The 24,590-nt window shown below is 47.8% G+C and overlaps 6 protein-coding genes across 6 annotated transcripts; 3 read left to right on the forward strand and 3 right to left on the reverse strand.

Moving 5' to 3' along the window:
• Positions 1-612: 612 nt before the first annotated feature.
• On the reverse strand, positions 613-1,110 carry HD556DRAFT_1380752 (uncharacterized protein). The gene has a single exon (XM_041303237.1). The coding sequence runs from the start codon at positions 1,076-1,078 to the stop codon at positions 890-892; it is 189 nt and encodes a 62-aa protein (XP_041158987.1). The 5' UTR covers positions 1,079-1,110; the 3' UTR covers positions 613-889.
• A 161-nt stretch (positions 1,111-1,271) lies between these two features.
• On the reverse strand, positions 1,272-3,491 carry HD556DRAFT_1380754 (uncharacterized protein). The gene is made up of 8 exons (XM_041303238.1): positions 3,310-3,491; positions 3,174-3,246; positions 3,101-3,111; positions 2,995-3,048; positions 2,565-2,942; positions 2,407-2,511; positions 2,204-2,355; positions 1,272-2,150 (listed from the first exon to the last, which is right to left on the reverse strand). Exons 1-8 carry the CDS (start codon positions 3,404-3,406, stop codon positions 1,485-1,487), a joined length of 1,536 nt encoding a protein of 511 aa, XP_041158988.1. The 5' UTR covers positions 3,407-3,491; the 3' UTR covers positions 1,272-1,484.
• Positions 3,492-7,087: 3,596 nt separating this feature from the next.
• HD556DRAFT_567860 (mitosis protein DIM1-domain-containing protein) lies at positions 7,088-7,931 on the reverse strand. Its single transcript, XM_041310975.1, has 6 exons — positions 7,682-7,931; positions 7,574-7,617; positions 7,471-7,518; positions 7,380-7,407; positions 7,258-7,327; positions 7,088-7,206 (listed from the first exon to the last, which is right to left on the reverse strand). Exons 1-6 carry the CDS (start codon positions 7,892-7,894, stop codon positions 7,181-7,183), a joined length of 429 nt encoding a protein of 142 aa, XP_041158989.1. The 5' UTR covers positions 7,895-7,931; the 3' UTR covers positions 7,088-7,180.
• Positions 7,932-10,883: 2,952 nt separating this feature from the next.
• On the forward strand, positions 10,884-12,815 carry HD556DRAFT_1239549 (glycoside hydrolase family 28 protein; the record flags this gene model as incomplete). The annotated part of the gene is made up of 15 exons (XM_041298051.1): positions 10,884-11,091; positions 11,140-11,189; positions 11,292-11,363; positions 11,417-11,466; positions 11,522-11,546; positions 11,603-11,690; positions 11,741-11,785; positions 11,838-11,892; positions 12,003-12,099; positions 12,153-12,217; positions 12,264-12,333; positions 12,381-12,428; positions 12,482-12,529; positions 12,581-12,671; positions 12,721-12,815. 15 exons carry the CDS (start codon positions 10,884-10,886, stop codon positions 12,813-12,815), a joined length of 1,107 nt encoding a protein of 368 aa, XP_041158990.1.
• A 1,255-nt stretch (positions 12,816-14,070) lies between these two features.
• HD556DRAFT_1444613 (glycoside hydrolase family 28 protein) lies at positions 14,071-15,998 on the forward strand (the record flags this gene model as incomplete). The annotated part of the gene is made up of 15 exons (XM_041306810.1): positions 14,071-14,278; positions 14,342-14,460; positions 14,505-14,551; positions 14,656-14,734; positions 14,785-14,872; positions 14,923-14,967; positions 15,019-15,073; positions 15,126-15,141; positions 15,200-15,280; positions 15,335-15,399; positions 15,446-15,515; positions 15,566-15,613; positions 15,665-15,712; positions 15,764-15,854; positions 15,904-15,998. 15 exons carry the CDS (start codon positions 14,071-14,073, stop codon positions 15,996-15,998), a joined length of 1,155 nt encoding a protein of 384 aa, XP_041158991.1.
• Positions 15,999-24,031: 8,033 nt separating this feature from the next.
• On the forward strand, positions 24,032-24,343 carry HD556DRAFT_1205639 (uncharacterized protein; the record flags this gene model as incomplete). Its single annotated transcript, XM_041296469.1, has 1 exon — positions 24,032-24,343. A coding segment is annotated over one exon (312 nt), but the record flags the coding sequence as incomplete, so codon positions are not given.
• Between the last annotated feature and the right edge of the window lie 247 nt (positions 24,344-24,590).

A 24,590-nucleotide genomic window follows, 5' to 3' on the forward strand; every position in this document is an offset into this window, starting at 1 on the left:
CAGTCTGACCTGCATGCTTCGCAAAGTAAGTAGAGCGGGCTGTAGCCGAGCCATGGCACTAAGTACTACCTGAGGCCCGGCTTGGGCTTAAAGCCCTGGCTTAGGCTTGGCTTGGAGCGGCCCAGGCTTAGGAAAATTAGAGCCTGAGCTGTGAGCCCAAGCCAGGCCCAAGCCGGGGGCTTGAGCCCAACAGGCCGCGGCTCTGTAGGCTGGTGCCACGTGGCAGGTAGTTGCAGAGAATTAGGCAGGTTGGGAATAGGTGGCGCACCTTGTTCCTCTTCTGCTTTCTCTTTTCCCTGGCGTCTTCCTTTCTCCTTCGCCAAAGTGTCATCCGCATTCACCTTAGCCATGCCAGCAAATGTTGGCGTGTGCTGGGCGCATGCGCTAGACACTGGTTGTTGGCTGGAGTAGGGTGGTGGTTGCAGCGGGTGGTGGTGGTGTGCAGGATAGGGAACTGCACGGGTATACCCCCAGGTGTGCGCAGTCGGACCTGTACCCACACAGACCCAGGGTATTACCTGTGAGGGTAAACATGTGGGTCAGCTGCCAGTGCTTAGCACATATGTCCAGCACACGTCAGCGAATGCTGATGTGACTCGAACATATGTGGATGGCACAGGAAGGAGGAGTGGAGGCATGGGCAAGTGCAGACAAGTTCAAGTGAGCCGTGCGTGTGATGTCGGAAAACACACACACACCTTGTCCAACAAATATATTAGTCCCCCATTCAGAGTCGAGTCTACATGCGCAGTGTACGTGCAGGCGAGAATGAACATGTGCAGGTGAAAATGAGTGCAGCAGGCAAGAATGAACACGAACAATGAAGAACAAACCTGTACAAGTGAAGAACCACATATCCTGCAAGCCCATCTTAAAGCTTAACTAGTGGCTATTTTTGAGGTCCTAATGAAACGTTGAGTTGAAAGCAGGAATGGAAGGGTCGACCCACTGATCTTTGGTCGACGATGTGGACATTCACTCTCACATTTGTGAGGGCATTTGCGCGCATGAGACCAGCAGGGCCAGCGCCAATAATGAGAACGTCAACTTCGGAGTGACGTACAAACAGGACAGGCATTGAGAAAGAACTATAACTTAGTAATGGGAGTGTAGAGGAATGGGTAGGATCGGTGACTCATTTACATTGGTAAGCCGCGGCTTGAGCCGCCGGCTTAGGCTTTCCCCCAGGCCCAAGCCTTGGGCAGTGGGCCTGGGCTTGGCTCGGCCTATTTAGGCCCAGGGCTTGAAGCTGGGACGGAACATCAGTGACTGCCTGACTGAGGTTGAGGCAGGTAATCTAGGAGCAATTTAAAACCTTAGTCTCGTATCTAGCAACTCAATAGCAACTTGCCACTACTACTCATCGAAAAACAATAGCAAACATATTTCGAAGATAGTACTGCATGCAGTCGGTACGAACAAATACTATACGGAATGGGACGAATGCGCGAAGCGCTTTCCCGCCCACAAACCGAAACATCAAGTTATCCAAACATTTCCTCCTCACTCACATTGGGCATTCCACGCGCCGCCCACATAACAGCAACATTCAAATCTTCCACACCATCAGTTTTCGTGCCCACAACCCCGTCCACCTCATAGACCGACTTCGTCATACCAAGAGTCACTTTAATGGCCGGAGGCCCAGGCGCATACTCCTCGAGTTCCGAACCTAGGTCGTCCCCGGCCGCAATCCCAACTTTCTCATCTCGGGAGATGAGGCGCAGGATATTCCGGGCGGCAACCTCCGCTTGATAATATGACGTATGCCCAGCTTTGATCGCGTCGAACGCATCTGCTGCATCGCCCACGACGAAGATATTCGGGTATAAAGTCTTTTGGTATAGGTAGGGCTCGACCAGGGTATCCGTGGATGAGAGGGGTGACGTCGCAGGTATGTCGGTACGTGCGACAGATGGCGACGATGGCGATAATTCTGACAATTCTACCTCTTCTTCTGTATCAAGAGTTAACTTCTTCAAACAATGCAGGACATCATCTGCCTGAAACTTGTGAGGCTCAAAAGAGGGTGGTGGGACGCAAAGTTGCATAGTCCGCAGAACACGTGTCAGTCCAGTGTCTGGCGATACAGCACGAGGGTCCATGTCGCGAAGGAGCCCCGTGTTCGGTGTTTGACCAGTGCATAGGAGCTGATAACGTGCTTATTTAGCTCCCTGTCCCTCGTTGATCTGGAAACACCTACCAGTAGGTCAGCAGATATCTCCTGCCCTGATAGAGTCCGTACTACACGTGGTTCGGAAGATCCTTGCGTAGCGGATGTGCGTTGGAGAGACTCGAAATCAAGTCGCTCTCCAAGAATAACCCTAACGTTCAGCTCCTGCAAACCCTGAAGGGCTGCATCATCGCTGAGTTGAAATCACTTGATAGACAACACACAAGACTCACCCTCTTCATGCATCGCGTCGTCAAACTTTGGCAATAAACGACGACGAGAATGCAGAAGCGTAACGTGCTTTTGTGGGTATAGGGCAGCGATATCGGAAGCAAACTCTACATATAATCATAATCATTAAACGCTTCCGCGGTATAATGACGTCACTTACGAATACCAAGTGCACCGCCACCTACCACCAACACGAACCTGGCAGCCTCCACGCGTTTCTGGCGTTCTTGGAGGGATGAGATACCCTCCGACTTCGTTCCTCCGTAGGTCGGTATTTCTGGTGGTTCCAAACTCGACTTCACTATACCTTCTTTTTGGTGACTCCAAAGGTCTATGGGCTGGGGCAAGTGGGAGCCGAGAGCATAAATGGCATAGTCAAACTCCAAGTCCACGTATGATTGTTGTGATCCTGGCAGATTCGGAGAGAGGGTGATGCGATGGTCGTCTATCGAGATGATAGTTGCTTGCACCCGAACATGAGATGAACACGAAGGAACGTCTGACAGAGAACTAGTAGGGAAGTTATTGTATGGAATAACTAATAAAAGAGGGGTTAATATCTGGAGCATGCGGATCGAGTGCACGCTTACATGCTTTATGTTCGTGACCGGCTAGAACAGCATATCTAGGAAAGTTGTAAACGTCTAAAACACAAAATTAATCTTCTTCCGAGCTCGAAAATAGTAAAGCTCTCACGATTCATATGTCTGAGGGACATCGGAGGTCAACGGAAAATACATCTACCGAATTAGAAACCAGGACGACGTACGAATTTCTATCTACCAAAACAACTCTCCAACCCTGCGGCATACCCTTCGCAAGAACTTGAGCAGCTCTTGAGCCTGGATGGTGATTGGAGGAGAGTCAGTAAAAAATAATTTCAACGCCACTCGTGTTGAACACACCTCCGTAGGAACCGCCAAGAACGACGACCGTTCTTGTAGGAAATGTTGTGTGCATGGACGTCGAAGACGGATGGGAGGCCTTTTTGGCAGCGGACATGATGCAGGACTCGGAAGGGAAGTAGCTCCGGTTGCTTGACAAGCTGTAACTGCGTGAATATAAGTATGGTTCGAGCTTATCTGATAACAAAGGAAAATCGTGAGATAGTATTGCCTAATTCGCCAATCGGTGTTCCGTCTGATAGACGTGGAGATCCATAATGATTCCATTGCATCTCCCATCTGACGTGGACCACAGCATGTGTCCTCCTATTTCCTCCCCGCTGTGGCGGCTGTTTACCTTCATTTCCGAGCCATCCTACTGCCAACCAATCCCCATGAATACGCACCGCCAACTTTGCCAGCAAATCTTGACTGCATGAATGTAAAACCGATGCGGCTTGATCATCTGGTATCTTTATCTTCAAGAATGAATTGGTAAAGTCTGAAATTATATAGTATAGATGACGTGGACTCGTATCCTAATATCCACTGCATGATTTACATCTCTCATCTCTCATCTGACGTGGACTATAACTACTGCCAAGTGCATGTGGCCTCCTGTGTCCTCGCTGCGGCTCAAGTTGGGTGTACCTTCCATGCCGCAGTCGAGAAATATAGGTGAACATGCAAAATTTAACTATTACTGTGTAAATTCCTAGACCTAACTCGAATTAGGGCCTCCTGTAGGTGACTTTTCGTCTGTAGCATCGAGGTTTCCGGATTCTATTTCCGTCATCGGACTACTCTGAAGATGTCTCACACGCTAAGTTTGCTATTCGCCTTCCTCGACTACACGGCTCATTTGAGGCGTATTAATTACTGACAACAAACTTGATCTATCACACGCTTTATCCAAGTGCATTTCATCTTCTAAAACACTAGGGAGTGATCCATGTGTGTCGTGGTTACTGTTCCATTCGTACGTGGTTACACACACTGATGAATACACCTAGATAAGCAGCTGATTGCTTCTGATATCCTGCTTTTCGGGATGGCGAAGCTATGTTGGCACATTCAGCCTCATTCAGGCTTTTCTTTTCATGAGGTGTTCAATACAGCGGCCATGTGACGGAGCTATATATTTCCATACGGGTACGACGAACAGCCCTATCCCTGCATATATATTGCCTTCAGCCTCACTCTACCCTGCAGCCGTTTTTTCCCGGTTCTTATGCCATCTCTTCACATGCTTATTGACAATTTCCAATTGCGTGGTCTCACAGTTCATCGCGCGCGTGCGCACTATAAGGTTCGCACGGTAAAATGGAAGTTCGAGACTTCGTGTGTTCATCAGCGTTACGTCTTCAAAGCATTGCAGCACCATCGCAAGCAATCAGACAATGTTGTGTTACCACAGCCTTTGTTAACGTTATCGCGTCCGCGCGGCAGGTTAACTCTAGGCTGGCCTCTGCAGAAGCAGCACAACTATTAATGTGAGATGTTGCGGCTCATTCTAAGACGCAAAGGAGGACGATTATGATGGAGTCTTTACCCGTCTGCCTTCGTGACGAGATAAATGAGATTATCCGTGAGTAGCGGTCAGCAATATTTATAATAGCATTCAGCGTGAGGCTTGTGCAGGGTGCTCGTCTGTGGGGCTCAAATTGACTGTACCAACAGGAAAACTATCGGATGTCCTTGCACTTTCAGATAACTTAATGGCTTCGTACATATGTCAGTAAGCGAACTAGATGGAGGAGAGTTCGACTTGGAGCTTTGCAAGCGCGGAGAACGTTGCAGACCAGGCTTGATGAACATGGAAAAGGAGCCTGATAAATTTCTATGAAAGTTGTAGAATCGAATGAGACTAGTACGACAGTATGTAGATGAACCATAATCAGAAAAAGAGTATGAGAAAAACAGATCCAGTGCCCATTCGGGTCGTATTTCATTGAGTCTAATTTTCTTAATACATTGTAGTCTAAATACTAGTCTAATCGGTTGATACTTTTGATCAGCGCGGGCTCTATACCTTGCCAATTTTAATGTGGCACTGGCACACGCTCTGGGCGCTAAGTAATCTATGCGGAGATCTGAGTGCAGGCAGGCAATTCGCAGGACTTTGCTTCTTCTCATCTTTCCGCCGTCACACTAGCGTTTATTTTTTGTCGACCACCCCTATATTATCCCCTTCTTCTCTAGTTCTACCTTCTACGGTCCGTTACTTCTGCCACGAGGCAGAATGAGACCAATTAAAGCAGACTCAGAGCTTGACACGGACGACTCATCTTTGAATTGGAATTCTGGCCGGTTCGGGACGGGCCAAAGATCTGGATCAAAGACTGGGAGACGGTGGACCCGTCATCGGTACCTCCAAACGGAGTACGAAAGTCGCTATGTACGTCATTATTTCTTCACCTGGTTCACTCTTTGCTGGCAATGGCGCAAAGGGCCTAAGTTTCCATGGACGCTGGGAGCCTGTTAAAAGCCCACGGTGTCTCAAAACGTGGATGCTTCCCACTTATATAGTGACTATAATATATTCGATACATCAATAGACCGTGTTATCTACCATCTATCAACCGCACAGTAAGCACATACCTTTGCCATCGGCATGCGCGAGATCCCGTTCAGGACACTGCGATAGGAATGGCAGCGCCGCAGCCTGCACAATCAAGAAGGATGCCAAATTGCCAATTGGTGATGTACATAGAGAGAAGCTGGCGTGAAATCTGCAAGGCGGCATCTGCTTGTGGCAGCGAAGACATTACCAACCAGGTAGCGCGCAAAGGACAAAGGGTTGACGGATGCGAAAAAAGGCAGTGGGCAGATAAGGAGATGGGCAGGCAGAGTCGAGGCAAAGCATGAACATGCAACATTTCCATTTCAATAATCATATTGGCAGTGTTCAAAATATCGAGCGGGGTTTTGTAAACCCCGTTGGCTGTCATCGTTTCCCAGACGGGCCAGTCGGCATTCTGCAGAATGTCTGCGATATATCTTGAATCAAGAAGGATCGACCGTCTTCCTCCCATATGGCGAGTCTGACTAGGGCCGACTAGGTTTCTTGAGGTCAAGTGTTCATTTCATATTGAAGATTTTGTACGAGTTGACTCGTAGTAACGGTGACCTCACAAGGCTATCAGTTATTTGCTGTAGCTCATTGTCATTGAGACTGGGCGTCCGACTGAGCAGTTCTGGTGTTGAACAGGTAACGTCCGATTCTTTCAAGCGACTCTTTCTTGTGAAGTATGTGAAGCGTGCGTGATGAGACTGGCATTACAAAAACCCTGTAAACGCACCAGGATTCACGATGAACAGCAGGTGCGTGCTCATCGTGTGTCGCCTGGTTATGGTAGAGGTAAGTTAGCAGCGAGGACCAAGGGTTCTGTGGTTGCTCCCTATCATAGATTCGTCTTGCCTCCTTGCCTGAATTTGTGAACCTTTATAAGTACTGGATGCGTTATAAGACGCCCCAATCTCGAATAGTTTATTCGTTGTGGCTAGGGAAACTTGATTATTGTATCGTTCCTAGATATCCACACGCGTTCGCAAAAGGTCGGTCCCGGGCAATACTCGATGTGGCCCCTCAAATTGTACCTTGCCCTGCGCTTACATGTGCATTGCTGTATATGGAAGAAACGGCACCCCATACCACAGGCTGGTCCCTGAGTTCGTGCATCACATGTGGCGTTATGAGGGGCTAGGATAGAGTTTCTTCTTTGTTGTTCTCTGATAGCAATAATTGAGAGACAACAATAATAATGGGGTTACTCATGAACATCCGATAACAGTAAAAAGCGGGAAACACACAGGTATACATCACGTTTGTTGCTATACATAATTTGGCACGAGTGCAGGGTAGAAGACCGCAAGAGGCACAGAGATAAGTCTAATACCTGTAACGAGTGGAGTAATCTGAGGTGACGTTGAGCCCGAGTACAATTATGATGATATTCAGATACAAACCTTTGGGAGATACGACAAGACCACGGCCCTTGGAGGCTCCGCGGTAAACAGTTTCGACGATATCAATCAGCTGGGATGAGATACGTCAACAATGTGGACCTACTAGACAAATCATAACGTACCTCCTGTTTGTGGTTCATTGCCCAGTTTCTGTGGTAGCAGGCGATGCAATGTTTGAGATAGATCAATGTGCAGGGTGAATGCGCCACCTACATCTTGTTGTTGTTACCAGTTCCGAGATCAATCATGATATGCTTGTTACTGACGTACAATGTTTCAGCTGCATATCTGGTAAAATGGGGGTATCAAACCATACCGATAGAAGAACATGACGGTGCACGGATCGTATAACTCGTACATCTGTATCATTGTGCGACGATCGATAGTTAGCGCAAGTGGAACAAGACCTGTGAAACATCCACACCTTGTTGAAATCCGGAACTTCAGTGATATCTACGAGGTAGATGACCGCAAAGTTCTGCACTTTCTCTGCGACAGAGTAGAGGGTCTCGTCCATCGTCATGCATTGATGGTCCCAGTCGTGGCCAAAGCGGATCACAACGACACGGTCCTCTTCAGATTTGATGGCTTCATCGACGTGCCAGCCACTGGGTAGGTGTGGAAGGAAGTATGACATGGGTGAGGATATGGAAAGGTGACTTGGCGCCCGACGGCTAGGATAGTATAAAATATTTTTTTAATTAGACATATAATTTATCTTATAATATTGTATAATCTTCAACAATTGTCAACACCGTCATGATCGTCTGTGCATTGCATCGTAAAACCTGGACTTGTATCAATGCGTTGCTCGTGTCGTCGACGTCGGTCACAACGCACATGTTTGCTAGATGCATGTATTCGTTGTTTTAAAACAACTTCAATGTGTGTATCTGTGCAACACAATTTTACATCACTCCGTCAACTCGGTGACTCCTTCGCATTCATGCGTAGTCCGGTGTCATACAGCTTACAGATTCATCAAGTCAAATAATTATTGGACCACGTCGTTTATGAACATTTGCATTGCGTGGGCTATTCTAGCTTTGACATCGTCCTTCCAGCATTCAGCTCCAGATTCTAGCTTGCTTCACAGACGGTGACAGACCTGGCATCTGCCAGTGGTAGTGGATAATAGCACCCTGCGACGTCATGCTCACTGTCTCATGATACTGTTGAGCGGTCCATCTATTTTATCGTCCGTCTCAGGCTTATCGCGACGTGCCACTCGAGCTGCCGGCTCAATCTATGTCTGGGTAGACGCATATACAATCAGCACCAGGGGTTCGGAGCTAAGGTGCGCAGGTGAGTCATATGGTTGAATCCTGGCTGCATAGCGACCTGCTCATACTCACGATTTCATAATTTCCACACGTCAATGGAGGGCAGCAATCCCAATCGTATAGGCAAGGTGCAGTTGTGCCGACACACTGTGCGCTGACAGACATAGATGCTGTCAAAGCAGTAACAATGGCGAAGAAGGACAGACGCATTTTCTGTGCGAGGTGATATGTGATTTCCTGAGGGGATCCTCGAATGATATCTGACAATGAGGAAACACTGTAGGACGATAACCAGCTTTTATACTATGCATATCCTTATTGGCAGGATTCTGATTAGTTTGGCACAATCGGTATTGCTGTCAGACGAACGTATTCAGTCGATTATGGAATAACCTGCTGGCAACATCGACAACCCCCCAGTCATTGCTTCATCATCTGAACCCGCAATGGCCCGCAGCGCCAGCACAGCAACAGAACTGGAAAGTTGCTGCTCATTCTCGTCCACACTTCCGATTTAAGTTAGTACGTTCGTCACGAAACACGATCGAAGTCTCGTTGGCCCCATCAAAAGAGAGTTCTACGAGCTAGTCTTTGAGGCCAACGTTGAACGAACAGATTCAACCTGCGCAGTGCGCTCCATCTTCGTGTGACCTTTCAATATTCATCAACAACGAAGACCGCTCGTTTCGATAGCCTCTCGAATTCAAGCTCGGGTATACCCGTGCTATACCCTAAGCTTACTCTCCAAAGCTCGATTTCTCGCGCAATACCGAGTCTTGTGTTTGAGTAAGTTTTCAACTTACTTTGGGAATTCCAGACAACCCCAGGGCCCAATGATTTCCCCCTTTCTTCTCACCACTACCTTCCCAATTGCAGCTTGTTTGCCGTTGCCTTCCTCCAGGGTCTTGTGGTTTCAGGTGTATGTGTTGTTGCTTCTATTCTCAAATGGTACTTGAATATTTCTCTGCAGATGTACTCACATTGTCTGCTTCCTTGCCTGTGTCATTGCTGCATTATCCCTTTCGTTGCCATTATTCACTACTGTCAGGTTGCTCGCCGCTCGCTGTCGTGCCCCGCATTATCATCACGGTCCTATATCGCGTTTTCGAGTCGCTGGTGGAAATATTCGTAACAGTAGATTACAGCATAATTCGCGCGAATGCAATTGCCGATTTTGTCATACTGCTCGAACTGAACCTGTACGTAAGTTCGTTCTTAGTATACTCCTGGGATTGGTCTTGTTTGGCAGAAGCGGGCAGACCAACAGGCTGAATAGAAATAATATCCCTAGCTACAATGTTATACTTGCCCGGGATCATCGTCTGGATACCATCATGAAGTAGTTGATGCTTGGCTGTCCTGTGCTTAAAATCCCGCCCTCTTTTAACGCCGGTTGCGATCAGTGGCACATCCATGAAGGGCTCGTCGCAGTGTGGCAACTACCATAGCTACTTCCATGCGTTGTCCCTTCAACCCTCAACACGCCCTATCACACCTCTATCCGAGCACCGGCCTTTTCTTCCTGAAATTGCTGGTAACATGGATTGTTAGCCGGAAAGATATATTGCGAGAGCAATCCTGAGCTTACATCACTTGCAATTAAATCGCTTCCACCTCGTTGTCTCCGGTAATCCTGCAGACAAGTTCGGCAGGCCTCCCACCTGCAGGGTCACTGCGTTTCCAACTTTCATACAGTCCCACCCCCGCGCCATACTTCAATTTCCCCGATCCGTTCAGAAAAGGCTCAGACTTGGAGTAGATGAAGGTGGGCTCAGTAGCTGACATAATGCACACATATTGACGGTTATGACGACGAAGATGATGAGTGGGCCTAATATTGACTGTCAGTCTGTCACATCTTCCATCACTGAGGCCAGTTACTACTGGAGACCAGCGACAATCAAAATTGCTGCAGTCAACACATTTCCCATATTCTCGCGGTCTGTTGGACCTGGTTTCGTTAGAGGACGAAACGCATCTCTGAGACTTGTCTCGCCTTAGGAACTCCCTAAGGGGCACGCGGTACACCAGCACCACGGACTCATCCACAGACCGGTCATTTCAGACACCTCGATAGAGGATGAATACTCTCACAAGCTGTTCGGTGCCGTGCAATGTGATTGAGGGCTCGGAGTGGCAGGGGGTACTAGGCAAATAATGTCATTTTTGCCGAGCTGATCACTCCCGCTTTCCATAGCCTACGCTGCATACCGCCTAAGCAATAAACTCCATATATCAGATCGGCAAATAGAGTTTGTGTGCAAGATCAATTTACCTTCACCGACAGCCGTATCCTCTGGCAGATTTAAGGCTAGGCTAGGCTACTCGCTCACACTAATCGACATGTTTCCCTCGTTAGCTCTTGGTTTCCTCGTGGCCGGCATTACTGCAGTCGCTGCAGCCAGCAGCAGTGGCTGCGTCGGTACAATCTCATCCTTGGACGACGTTAGCAGTGCTACCCAATGCACGACAGTGAATATTAACGCGTTCACCGTCCCTGGTGGAAAAACGTTCGAACTGCAGCTGCTGGACGGTACCACTGTCAACGTTTGTGAGCGTGATCTAATACTTCGCCTTGCGCATCCCTGATTCTTTTTAGTGGGCGAGATTCAATTCGGAAATTTGAGCTGGGCCGGCCCCCTATTCCGGGTGATGTGAGTGCAGGCACTACTACTACAAGTGGCTCGGAGAACCTGATCAAGGCCGTCTTGACAGAGGAAATGACGTTACTTGTACGTGTGTTATTTGAAGTCGTGGCAATCCCTAACGTTCTCAGTCAATGGAAACAACCATAGGTGGGATGGCGGAGGACCTTTTTACTGGGTAAATACGCTGGTTCACTCGCGAGGATTTCGCTTCATGTTACACTGCTACAGGACGGTCAAGGTTCCAATGGTGGTGTCACAAAACCACGCCCAATGATGCAGTAAGCTCTTTAGTTACTGTTGTACTACGTTCTTTTTTAATCTTACGTCTGCCAGAATATTGATCTCGGGCACCTTGAACGTATGCGCTCGAATCGCCCCAGCCGTTCCAGACAGATCGCTAATCTGTTTATGCAGGACGTTTATGTTGTAAACTCTCCCGCCCACGTCTTTTCGATCACAAATCCAGGACCTCTCACTATCTCTGGCTCCACTGTCGATAATCGTGCGTAGTTGCATGTTATCAGCGGTGTCTCATTTTGACATCAAGAACAGTGCAGGGTAACTATCCCAACTCGCGAAGCGGAAACGCCGCTGCTGGTAAGTGACGCGTTTATTTAGCGGGAGGTTTTTGAACTTACCGGCCGAAAAGGACACAACACCGACGGCTTTGATGTTGGCGGTAGTGATTTGCTCATTCAAAATTGGTTTGTCTATCCTCTAGTTACCCGATCGACTCAGATACTTACGGGCATTCAGCACTGTCCTCAATCAGGTCCGTCTGACGGTTGAGCTTCCACGTCCCTTCGGCTACAAGGTATCTGTTTTTGCAGGACGATTGTTTAGCTATCAGCAGGGGAACAAATATAACATTTGCCAACAACTACTGTGAATATGGTCACGGTATCTCCATCGTGAGCCGCTTCATCAATTTGGTGAACCAAATTATTGAAAATCTGTCGTCTAGGGCTCCATCTCGTCAAATGTCGTCGTCTCCGATATCGAGATTACCGGAAACCATGTTGTTAGCAGGTGACTACGGCACAAGGCTGAATTAGAGTTGTACTGACACGAGTAGCGCATACTCGTTCCGTATCAAGACCGACGCATCTGCGACAAACAGTATAGTGAAGAGTGTCACGTATAGCGTGAGTGGTTTTGATGATGATGATGATCCTGGACTGATTTTTTGTAGGACAATACTGCAACCAACTGTACCAGTTTTGGCGTTCTGATCACCCAGGTACCTGTGTTTTGCCACGCTCTCCCGTCGTCAATCATATAACATATCTACAGAGCTATCCATCCAACCTGGGTACCCCGGGCAACGGGGCCACTATCTCTGTATGTGTTCTTTCAGTTTTACGTCGACAATGGTTTCACGGGTTGTCTCAGGATATCAACTTCAACCATGGCACCACTTCCTTGACGGCCAACAAGGGTGCTTACAGGGTTGCAGTGAACTGTGGAAGTGGATCGTGCACAGGTACAGGAGTTACAGTTTCTCTCAGTCCATTTCTGACATACCATGATAGGTGACTGGGATTGGTCTGGTTTGCAGACGAGTGGTGGTAAAGCTGGATCCGTCATCAACAACAATTTCATTACTGGATTCGCCGACACGCAGTGAGGTGACCCACCGTGGGTTGATATATAGACTTGCTATTAATTCTCCTGTCGTACTAACTATATAGTAATTAACCACGTCACTCAACCTAGACTCGTATTGAGTTAGACTAGACTCACCTTACTCGAAGTTGTTCTAGTGACCTGGCGCTTAGCATGCAGATATCGTGTTATATGCTCTTTTTCTTACACAACACTGTTGTTTGTCATGACATGATTATTGTTACAGATAAAACTGCTTGCACCAAGTTGATGGTAGCGAGAAACAAAGAGCAATCATTTCAACCCGGTCCCTACATAGACCTCGTTCTATGCACGTGCTCATGCCTCGCGTAGTAGAACATCGACGCTAAGCGTCACAAATGCCCAAATGGGGGCAGTGTACTTCATAGTTCAACAAACACTTCCCACACCTTGCTTGCAATTTTGACGCACACGACGTGCCTTGACATTTCAAAATCTAGCTATCACAGTCCCCACTCGATTTCGTGCTGCCGTTCCAGCCTTCCAGACGCTCCCCACCACCATATGTATCTGCTTCCCTTGAGGGACCACACGGGTGGCTGCTCGCTTAGGCAAACTCCCTGGATCGTCAATTTCCTGCTCAATCCCACTTCATCCCAAAACGCAGTGGACCGCAAACAGATGGGAGCCACCTTCTATTTCAGGTGATGGTTAACGTTGAAACGTTGACTACTGGCGGTAGAATTTTGAATTTGAATTTGGCCGCTCACATTGCTCAAACAGCACGTGGGCCATAATATTGACTGTTGTCTGTCAGCATCTCCCGTCAGGCCAGTTACTACTGGAGACCAGCGACAATCAAAACTGCTGCAGTCTACGCATTTCCGATATTCTCGCGGTCTATTAGACCTGGTTTCGTTGGAGGACGGAACTCATCTCTGAGACTTGTGTCTCCTTAGGAAGTTCGGAACTCCCTAAGAGGCACACGGTACACCAGCACCACGGACTCATCCACAGACCGGTCATTTCAGACACCTCGATAGAGGATGAATACTCTCACAAGTAGTTCTGTGCGGTGCAAAGTGATGAGTGGCAGGGGGCACTAGGCTACTAAATGCCATTCTCGCCGAGCTGAACACTCCCGCTTTCCATAGCCTACGCTGCCTACCGCCTAAACAATGAACTCCATATATAAGACCGGCAAATAGAACTTGCGTGCAAGATCAATTTACCGTCACCGACAGCCGTATCCTCTAGCAGATTTAAGGCTAGGCTACTCACTCATACTAATCAACATGTTTCTCTCGTTAGCTCTTGGTTTCCTCGTGTCCGGTATTACTGCAGTCGCTGCAGCCAGCAGCAGTGGCTGCGTCGGTACAATCTCATCCTTGGATGACGTTAGCAGTGCTACCCAATGCACGACAGTGAATATCAATGCGTTCACCGTCCCTGGTGGAAAAACGTTCGAACTGCAGCTGCTGGACGGCACCACTGTCAACATTTGTGAGCGTGATCTAATACTTCGCTTTGCGCATCCCTGATTCTTTTTTAGTGGGCGAGATTCAGTTTGGAAATTTGAGCTGGGCCGGCCCCCTATTCCGGGTGATGTGAGTGCAGACACTACTACTTCAAGTGGCTCGGAGAACCTGATCAAGGCCGTCTTGACAGGGGAAATGACGTTACTTGTACGTGTGTTATTTGAAGTCGTGGCAATCCCTAACGTTCTCAGTCAATGGAAACAACCATAGGTGGGATGGCGGAGGACCTTTTTACTGGGTAAATACGCTGGTTCACTCGCGAGGATTTCGCTTCATGTTACACTACTACAGGACGGTCAAGGTTCCAGTAGTGGTGTTGCAAAACCACTCCCAATGATGCAGTAAGCTCATTAGTTACTGTGGTACTGCGTTCTTGTTTAATCTTGCATCTGCCAGAATATCGATCTCAGGCACCTTGAACGTATGCACTCGAATCGCCTCAGCCGTTATATTGCTAATATGTTTACGCAGGACGTTTATGTTGTAAACTCTCCCGCCCACGTCTTTTCGATCACAAACCCAGGACCTCTCACTATCTCTGGCGCCACTGTCGATAATCGTGCGTAGTTGCATGTTATCAGCGGTGTCTCATTTTGACGTCAAGAACAGTGCAGGGTAACTATCCCAGCTCGCGAAGCGGAAACGCCGCCGCCGGTAAGTGGCGCGTTTATTTATCGGGCGGGTTTTGAACTTGCTGGCCGAAAGCACACAACACCGACGGCTTTGATGTTAACAGTAGTGATATACTCATTCAAAATTGGTTCGTCTATCCTCTAGTTACTCAATCGACTCATACACTTACGAACATTCAGCACTGTCCTCAATCAGGTCTGTCTGATGATTGAGCTTCCAAGCCCCTTCGCCTATAAGGTATTTCTTTTTGCAGGATGATTGTTTAGCTATCAAAAGAGGCACAAACATCACATTTGCCGACAACTACTGTGAATATGGTCACGGTATCTCCATCGTGAGCCACTTCATCAATTTTGCGAACCAAAATATTGAAATATTTGTCGTCTAGGGTTCCATCTCGTCAAATACCGTCGTCTCCGATATTGAGATTATCGGAAACCATGTTGTTAGCAGGTGACTACGGTGCAAGGGCGAATTAGAGTTGTACTGACGCAAGTAGCGCATACTCCTTCCGTATCAAGACCGATACATCTGCGACAAACAGTGTAGTGAAGAATGTTACGTATAGCGTGAGTGGTTTTGATGATGATGATCCTGGACTGATTTTTATTTTTTGTAGGACAATACTGCAACCAACTGTACCAGTTTCGGCGTTCTGATAACTCAGGTACGTGTTTCACCACGCTCTCCCGTCGTCAATCATGTAACATATCTACAGAGCTATCCCTCCAACCTGGGTACCCCGGGCAACGGGGCCACTATCTCTGTATGTGTTCTTTCAGTTTTACGTCGACAAGGGTTTCACGGGTTGTCTCAGGATATCAACTTCAACCATGGCACCACTTCCTTGACGGCCAACAAGGGTGCTTACATGGTCGCAGTGAACTGTGGAAGTGGATCGTGCACAGGTACACGAGTTACAGTTTCCGTCAGTCTATTTCTGACATACCATGATAGGTGACTGGGATTGGTCTGGTTTGCAGACGAGTGGTGGTAAAGCTGGATCCATCATCAACAATAATCTCATCACTGGATTCGTTGATACACAGTGAGGTGACCCACCTTGTGTTGATATATACATTCGCTGTTACTTCTCCTGTCGTACTTGCTTGTTGGAACTATATAGTGATTCACCACGTCACTCAACCTAGACTCGTATTGATTTAGACTACTGTAGCGTTTCGGCCTTAGGTTCGTCACATGAGTCTTACCTAACTTTGTGACAAAGTGTTATAATATATTTTTTTCGGATGTTTTTTTTTATGGAAGTTCACCTAATCAGGCTATGTATGGACAGTGTATATAATATTTGATATTCAACATTCACTATCATGACCCATATGGAGCACAGTGGTGCACTTTCCACCCTTTGCAAGTTATTGACAGTGAAACTAGAACGATGATCTCAGCGTCTAAGGAAGAATTGCTGATACATTCACAATACCTAGAATGATGATCTAGGGACAATTAATAGTAAGATGAAGTCGGCGTGCAAGAGAAACATAAAACGTAAGACATACCTCAGCGTCTAAGGAAGAACTGCTGAGGTATACACAGATGTAAACAGAAGTGTTATAAGGTAAAGTACGTATTGGGTCCGTGATGACAAAGAGACAGAAATAGTGACGAAGTTGTTCGTCCAACACACCCCCTCAACGAGACACTAAAGCGAGACCGGCACGGTGCTGAATGAATACAGGACGAGGAAGGATCTTGGTAAAGATGTCGGCTGTGTTTTTGTGTGTTGAAAGCCAAATGGGTAAGAACGTCCCTTCTTCGATGTGACGGCGGATGAAGTGGTACCTCAGATCAATGTGTTTTGTGCGAATGTGATTCGCTGCTTCTTTTGATAGCGCGATAGCTCCAGCGTTATCAGCAAACAATTGAAGTGGGAGTGAGAGACTAATGCCGATGCAACCGAAGAATGATTGAAGCCAGAGCCCATCCTGTATCATTGCCGTCAATGCCATGTATTCAGCTTCAGTTGACGATAACGCGTGAGTGGTCTGTTTCTTCGCCGAGTGGGACACCAGTCCACCATTGAAGAACCACACATAGCCGGATACAGAGACTCGATCATCTGGACACAACACCCAATCTGAATCACTAAACCCGTGAAGTACGGGGTTGACACCGGCACCGCCATAGTGAGTTCGCATTTTGATGGTGCCAGCGAGATAGCGGAGCACGTGCTTTGCAGCCATGTAATGACGAGGCTCAGGAGAGGCATTGTGTTGTGCGAGTCGCATGACAGTGTGGGCAACGACCGGTCGTGTATACATGGCAAGGTATAACAATTCGCCAACGAGTTTACAGAACTCGGTCTCTAGATCGTCGACCTGAGGATGGACGTCTGTGGGTCGGCCGAAAGGAAAGTTCGGATCCATGGGCAGTGATACGGGATTGCATTCTGACATGGCGTGTTCCTGCAGGAGGTAAGTGATGTAATCCTCCTGGTGCATCCACAGTTCGCGAGTTTGACGGTCTCGCACGAACTGGATGCCCAGATACTTTGAAACAGGCCCGAGATCGGTGATGCCGAAACGTTCTGTGATTTTTGCCTTGGTTTGATTGAGAAACTGGTGATTGTTTGCTCCTGCGAGACCATTGTCGACATGCCACGCGATAATGCAGATGATCCTCACCCTTTCCCCATTGATGTGGTCGAATATGAACACCGCGTAATCAGCCTCACAATGGAGAAAGCCTAGACTGGTGAGTACTGCCCGAAGTAGCTCATACCAGTCATACGCTGCCTGTTTCAAGCCGTAGAGAGACGATAGCAGGTGAGCAACGAGACGTTGTCCTTCCAGTCCAAGACGCTCGAAGCCAGGTGGTTGACGCATATACACGTCTTCCTGTAATTTTCCCCACAGGAATGCTTGACGTGCGTCGAAGCAGTCAAGCTCCCAGTCGTGAGTGGCACTGTGCGCTGCAAGGATGCGAATCGAAGCGGATTTTGTGACGGGTGCAAACGTTTTTCCGAAATCAACACCCGCAATTTGCGAAAATCCCTGGGTGACAAGTCGTGCCTTGAAAACGGGGCCACCTTTCAGATCCTCCTTGAACTCTAACACCCATCAGCAACCAATCGCTCGTCTTCCTTCCGGCAGGCCCATGAGCTCATAGACGTTCATCTCGGACATGAGGTTTATCTCTTTATGCATCGCTGCAAGCCAGTGATCGGCGTCTGGATGACGCATCGCCTCGTCATACATTGCGGGTGGGACCTTCAAGTTATACCCGGGTGCCAGTGGATTACGACGCACATCGCTATGTACGGACAGGCAAGCTACTTTGACAGCGATGAGATTGGCAATGACTCTAGGAAAACCAATGTCTTCGTCGTCAGGGACGATCACGTCGGGGTCAGCGGGTGTAGGAGGTTCATCCTCCGCACGAACAGGCTCGGGAGGCGCTGTTGTGATGCGGGATATAGAGATGTCACCGGCTGCAGCTTCAGGGGGGGGGGAACTTCCTGAATTTTGGCTGTGCGGATCACACGCTGGCGTGCCAAACATGCTTGGTCAGCTGCGAGTCTACTCTGATAAAGCTGGCCTTTTGTTGTGGGCATGGGTATGCGGGAGGACCATCAAATAGATGCAATAGCGCTTGCAGGCACAGTAGGGGCAGTGACAGATGGCACTGTGCGAGGGGCAGGAGTGACACTGTCGTCGTCATCATCGTCGCTGTCTGGAAAAGGGCGGTTGGAGAAGCCCTTGTCAAAGATGACATCACGAGAGTTAAAGAAAGCACCGGTCACTATGTCCCTGCATCGCCATGCCTTGACACCTGGAGGGTATCCCATGAAGATGGCCTCTCGTGATCGCGGACCCAACTTCTCTTGAAGTTCTGTTGGGATACGGGCGAAGCAGCGCGCACCGAAGACACGAAGATGGCTGAGGATGGGTTGTGACCCAGTGAGCATCTGGTATGGAGTCTGTCCTGGTGGCAATGCTCGTGACTCTGTCTGTTGAATAGGTAGGCTGCAGTGAGCGCAGCCTCCCCCCATAAGGTACGTGGTAGTCGCGCATGATCTAGCATTGTGTACATTCTCCCCTCAATGGTCCACATCACGCGTTCCGCCTTCCCGTTCTGTTGGTGTGCATAAGGCGCGCTCAATACCCGCAGACTCCAGAGCATCCGTAAACGCGTCATTGATGAACTCACCCCCATTGTCAGATCGGAAGATCTTTACCTGGGACCCAGACATATTCTCCCACTTTGCTCAGATGGTGGTCCAGGCATCAAGTGCCTGATCTTTCGTTGCAAGAAGCTGCAAGTTGAGGACGTGAGGGTGATTGTCGAGGAAGACGACAAAATAACGTTTAGAGTGAGGGGTCATGACGGGGATAGGGCCGCAGACATTGGAGTGAACAAGATCAAGAAAGTGAGCAGAGCGTTCAGTTTTGGACGAGTGGAAGGGCAGGTGGGGATGTTTCGCCATGATGCAGGATTCACAGGCTGAAAGAGGTGTGCTGGAGTCAAAAACCACCCCCTTTGTGACTTTGTTGAGTCGTGAGACGGCATTACGGCCAACGTGTCCTAGACGCGCGTGCCAGAGATCTAGAGTGAGTGGCACGTGCGTGAAGGCTGCAAATTCCTGCTTGACAACAGCAATGGGAGCTGACTCAGTGAATGGGATGAAGTCTAGGTCAATGGTATACAGTTTCCCCGTCACGGGAATGGCTCCGAGATGATCTCCCTTGTAGGCAAGCTCACATGTCATATTCGACTTGAAGTTGACATCCCATCCCTTCATGTTCATGCAGGAGACTGAGAGGAGATTAAGCATTGCATTCGGTGCGTGCAAGCAATTGGATAGTTTGACGTGTAACCTCCGGTTCCCAATCGTCAGCCAACCTACACAGGTTCCGCGTCCAGTCGTCTCAAGGATCCCATGGTTTGCGGTATGCACAGGAACAGACTCTTCTGTCGAGTACGTGTGGAAGAATTGATGGTCTTTAACCAGTGTTACGGTTGTGCCAGAATCCAAGATCGTCGAGAATGGTAAAGATACGGAGCAGGACACTTCATTGGCAACCTCAGCAATGGAGGCAAATGAGACATCGGTGTAGAGGCTGGCGAGATCAGCGGGTGCAACAGCGGCCGCAATTGCAGGCACAGATGGTGCAGGTGTGGTTGCAACAGTGACAGCCGCAGTCTCCTTCTCATTTTCCTTCTTCCTATTCCGCATCCATGGTGCCTGACCTTTCATTCCACCACCCTTGCCGTAGCAGTGATCATGGTCGTGGTCACCCTTGTTGCAACCGGGTGTGGTGCAAAATATTCCCTGGGGGTTGTACTTATGCTTACGAAGGCCAGTGATGGTGTTAACGCTGGATGCGTTCTGAGTGGATGACATGGCTACATTCGCATACTCGGACCCGGGTCGTGCAGAGTGCACAGCTCGCGCATGCACATGACGTGCGGCTTCTGAAGTGATGCGTGAAACGCAACTGTCGACAGTGAAGGTGGAAGGATTTGCAGCTGTCACAGTCATATTCTCGTCGTGCATCCGTTGTTCGAGCATGGACTTAAATTGTTGCCAGATGGGCGTTTGAGGTAAGCCAATAAGCAGACTGTATATTGCATCGCCGTCCCGCAGAGGGGCGCCTGAATCATGGAGATGTTCTCGAAGAACAGCGTGTTGCCCGACATAGTTTGTCGCGTCGGCAGAATCTTTCATTCTCAGCCCGTCGAGTCGTTGATGTAATTGATACTGGGCACTTGTATCGTTTTGATTAAAATGTTCTGCAAGTATTTGCCACGCTTTGCGAGCTGAGATGGTGTGTGAGCGCGGGACGAGTGCACCGACTGATGGACTAAGGCGGCGAGTGACTAGGTCTTTGGCCTTTATGTCCTCTAACAGCCATTCACGCATTGTTGCTCTCTCTGTGGCAGTGACATTTGCTGGATCAACAGCGACAGGTAATAAGGACGGCGTCCCGAGGAGGTCTGCAGGATCGACAATCGTGTTGATGTGGCACCATAAGTCTTCGCACGCGAGTGCATATTGCATTTTGGTCGACCAACCAACATAGTTTTTAGTCCCCAATAGCTCAGGAATATGATCATACTTTCCCATGGCGATACCGTCGTGAGGGATCAACGAAGCTGAGTGAGATTATACGAGCGGCAAGTAAACGCGAGGGAAGTTCGGCCTATTGTTTCATCTGAAGGCTCAGTAAGAGCCAGGGCTCATAACCTATTGACAGTGAAACTAGAACGATGATCTCAGTGTCTAAGGAAGAACTGCTGATACATTCACAATACCTAGAATGATGATCTAGGGACAATTAATAGTAAGATGAAGTCGGCATGCAAGAGAAACATAAAACGTAAGACATACCTCAGCGTCTAAGAAAGAACTGCTGAGGTATACACAGACGTAAACAGAAGTGTTATAAGGTAAAGTACGTATTGGGTCCGTGATGACAAAGAGACAGAAATAGTGACGAAGTTGTTTGTCCAACACAAGTTTCCCACTAGCGCCTCCATGCTTGTCAATCATAGCCCCAGGAACATAGACACTCTGTTGCGCAAGTATGCCGACATCATATTTGTACACATTTGCTGGAACAGGTGCACTGTGGTTTGATGAAGATCTGGGCAAAGGATACATGGGACCTTGATAAGGCTGGTGGTAAGGATTATCATCATAAGCCTGTTGCTGTTGGCTGAATTAAGAATACTGCAAGTCCATAATGCGTTGTGGGGGGCTTCTTGGACTTGAACTCCCACATTCAGGTAAGGGCGGCACCAATACCTGGTGCTTCCCAGCGCTATACATCTCAAACAATGTCATGCCTTCACAATAAAAGTGATACCCAAGTATTATCAATGTTGAAAGCCCCCCTCAAACAATAAAATCAGCCTTAGTCTCATTCCGATATAAGACCTACAAAGTCTGAAGGCACCTGCTACCAACTAGAGTGCAATACCTAGAGCCTAAGACCCCACAGGCCATAAGAGCACACTCATGAAGCATCACTCAGTCACTATACATCTCGACACAACAACCAACACCCAATACCTAAAGCAAAGATCAAGCTTGTCATCACTCACCACAACCAGAAACCACAGCATCAACTGCTCCAGTACTACGAGGCATGCCACTCCCCCCCGGACATACAACAAAGGAGAATGATACCTTAACAAATAACATCCAAGAAAGGTGTGCCACCACCTTTGTTACACCTGACACAGTGCTAACAAAGGGACAAAGCATTCTGCCCCTCTATAAAAACCCTCCTGAGCCCCACCAAAAGACAACCATCGCCTGTCAGCACTGTGTACCAACCACCAACCCCTACTCTTCATGACAATGTAGCACTCAACCTCACGCTAGGCTTGTATTTAGCTCTTTTCCAATGCACATTGCACACAAATCACTTTCCAATGTTATCCAACACTTACCTGCTCAATCCGATGTTTATCTGCTAATCCAACACTAACCTGAAGTAGTCTGACGAACCCAATGTTTCCTGGGCATTGGACCCGATATTTTCCCGCGCACTTGTCCTCCCTATGTCCTGTCCTGTCGTATCTATCCCCACTAGGTGTGCAGTTATTCATTTTCACATCGCTAACACTGTAGACTGTGTTATTACATGTCCGCAGTACCACATGTCTTATTACATAGGACATTGGACCTGAAAATTACCACTACTACTTTCGCCTATAGCACTCTGAAATTCTACATAGATACTATATATTTCGCATACCTCCTACTTGCTTATTTACCTTTCTACCTCTGAGTAGGAGGAGGTCATCCGATATTCGTAGTTCTTTGTTGAATTCCACAAATATCATCCTTTCATTATCCAAAACACTCCAAAAACACTGACAGTAACCCACCATTCACTATCTCCGACATTCGTTACATTCCCAATACTAATCCAATGAAACCTGCTAACCTAAAAGTCTGAAAACATCGGACCCAACATTTTTACCTTTGGACTCATAATTATACCTTTGGACTTTGTTTCCCATGCTTCGGACTATCTTCCTTTCATATAACTAATTATTCTAATACCTTACAGCAAACCTCTCGGGTCGAATGCACTTGTCTTGCAAGTATAGCAGACTAGGCTGTGTTAGACCACAATATTTTATATTGCTGGTTACTTACTTCATGTAGAATCCAGCAATTGTTGTCCCATTACAATGAGAACCGTCACTGCCCCAACTCAACATATGAACACCAACTTGCTGTAGAGACTGACATCTCTGTGGCCTCGTAGAGGTCTAATTTCCGATGCATATAACAATGCTAATCATTACCCGAATCATCCCCTATCATATCTGACTCAATATGCACCGAGCCCAAAAACATCAGACATCGGACATTGCACTTCGGACATTGCACTTCGGACATTGCACTTCGGACTTTGCACATTGGACTATTGGACTTTGCATGTACTCGTCCTACCTATGTCCTGTGTCATTTTGCTAGCCCCACTAGGTGTGTAGTTACTTGTTTTCCCATCGCTAACATTGTAGACCACATTATTACATGTCTGCAGCACCTCATGTCTTATTACATAGGACATCGGACCTGAAAATATTGCACTACTACTTTTGCCTATAGGGTTCCAGATTGCTACATATCTACATAAATATTGGACTCCCCATAGCATCATCATCATCCAAGTAGAGGAGAGCCGTTCTCCGATGCTTAGGGGTCAAACCTGATATTTTGTAGTTCTTAGTTGACATTGTGAATATCATCATTCCTTCACTGCCCGTTATTATCGTGCACACCACTCGCTTTCTCAACACACACTATCGCGTCACTATTAGTTTCCGATACCCTAAACCCGAACCTGATAACCCAAAACCCCAAAAACATTGGACCCAATGCTTTGCATCAGACATCATAATTATACCTTTGGACTTTGTTTCCCACGCTCGGACTATTGACCCCACATCACTCACTGACCCCCAAAACTATTCCCAGACCGCAGACCCCTGGGTCAAATGCACTTGTCTCACCAAGTATAGCAGACTAGGCAGTGCAAGACCACAACATAAAAATATCAGTTTGGAGCCCATCTTTGTATAGCCCCACTCTGTGTTGTATTCCTACATCACCTTCACAGGACCTTTTGCAGAGCTCGAACACTGTCCAATCTGTGGCACAGAATGTTATGACACCATCAAGCTGCGGGTGAGTGGAGGGTGGACTTATGTAGCTTGCCAGAAATTCATCACTATACCCCTCAGCATGCAGCTTCAAGCTCTTTGGCGCGACCCTGAACATGCCCAGAAGATGTCTTATCTCTCTGACAAGACAGAGTGTTTGATAAATGAGCTACGCACCAATGGAAGTGTCTTCAATGAGATTGATGACTTCATCATGGGTATGGACTATATACACGCTGTCCAACATGGAGATATAACCAAGAACAATGTTGTGCTCATGATCTTGATGGACAGAGCTCAACTTTATGAGAGCAAACAGTCTGACTGCTGGATCTACATATGGATAGTAACGAACCATGCACCGGGCAACTGCTATAAGAAGAAGTATGTACTTCCGGGTGGCTTCATACCAGGACTCAACAAACTGAAGAACATTGATTCCTTCCTCTTCCCTGGTATGCACCATCTTGCAGTATTGCAATGAGAAGGACTTTGCA

The sequence above is a fragment of the Suillus plorans genome (genome assembly GCF_016647745.1).
Source record: "Suillus plorans strain S12 chromosome Unknown HD556scaffold_37, whole genome shotgun sequence".
In the NCBI taxonomy this organism is placed as follows: domain Eukaryota; kingdom Fungi; phylum Basidiomycota; class Agaricomycetes; order Boletales; family Suillaceae; genus Suillus; species Suillus plorans.

Bases quoted from the DNA above. Each gene is read 5' to 3' on its own strand.
- HD556DRAFT_1380752 (XM_041303237.1), bottom strand. From the start codon at position 1,078: ATGCCTGTCCTGTTTGTACGTCACTCCGAAGTTGACGTTCTCATTATT.
- HD556DRAFT_1380754 (XM_041303238.1), bottom strand. From the start codon at position 3,406: ATGTCCGCTGCCAAAAAGGCCTCCCATCCGTCTTCGACGTCCATGCAC. The intron at 3,247-3,309 runs GTGTGTTCAACA...ATCACCATCCAG, and splicing joins TCTTGGCGGTTCCTACGGAG to GCTCAAGAGCTGCTCAAGTT. The intron at 2,151-2,203 runs GTAGGTGTTTCC...GCACGTTATCAG, and splicing joins AGATATCTGCTGACCTACTG to CTCCTATGCACTGGTCAAAC.
- HD556DRAFT_567860 (XM_041310975.1), bottom strand. From the start codon at position 7,894: ATGTCATACTTCCTTCCACACCTACCCAGTGGCTGGCACGTCGATGAA. The intron at 7,328-7,379 runs GTACGTTATGAT...ATCTCATCCCAG, and splicing joins CAATGAACCACAAACAGGAG to CTGATTGATATCGTCGAAAC. The intron at 7,207-7,257 runs GTTTGTATCTGA...ACGTCACCTCAG, and splicing joins TCTTGTCGTATCTCCCAAAG to ATTACTCCACTCGTTACAGG.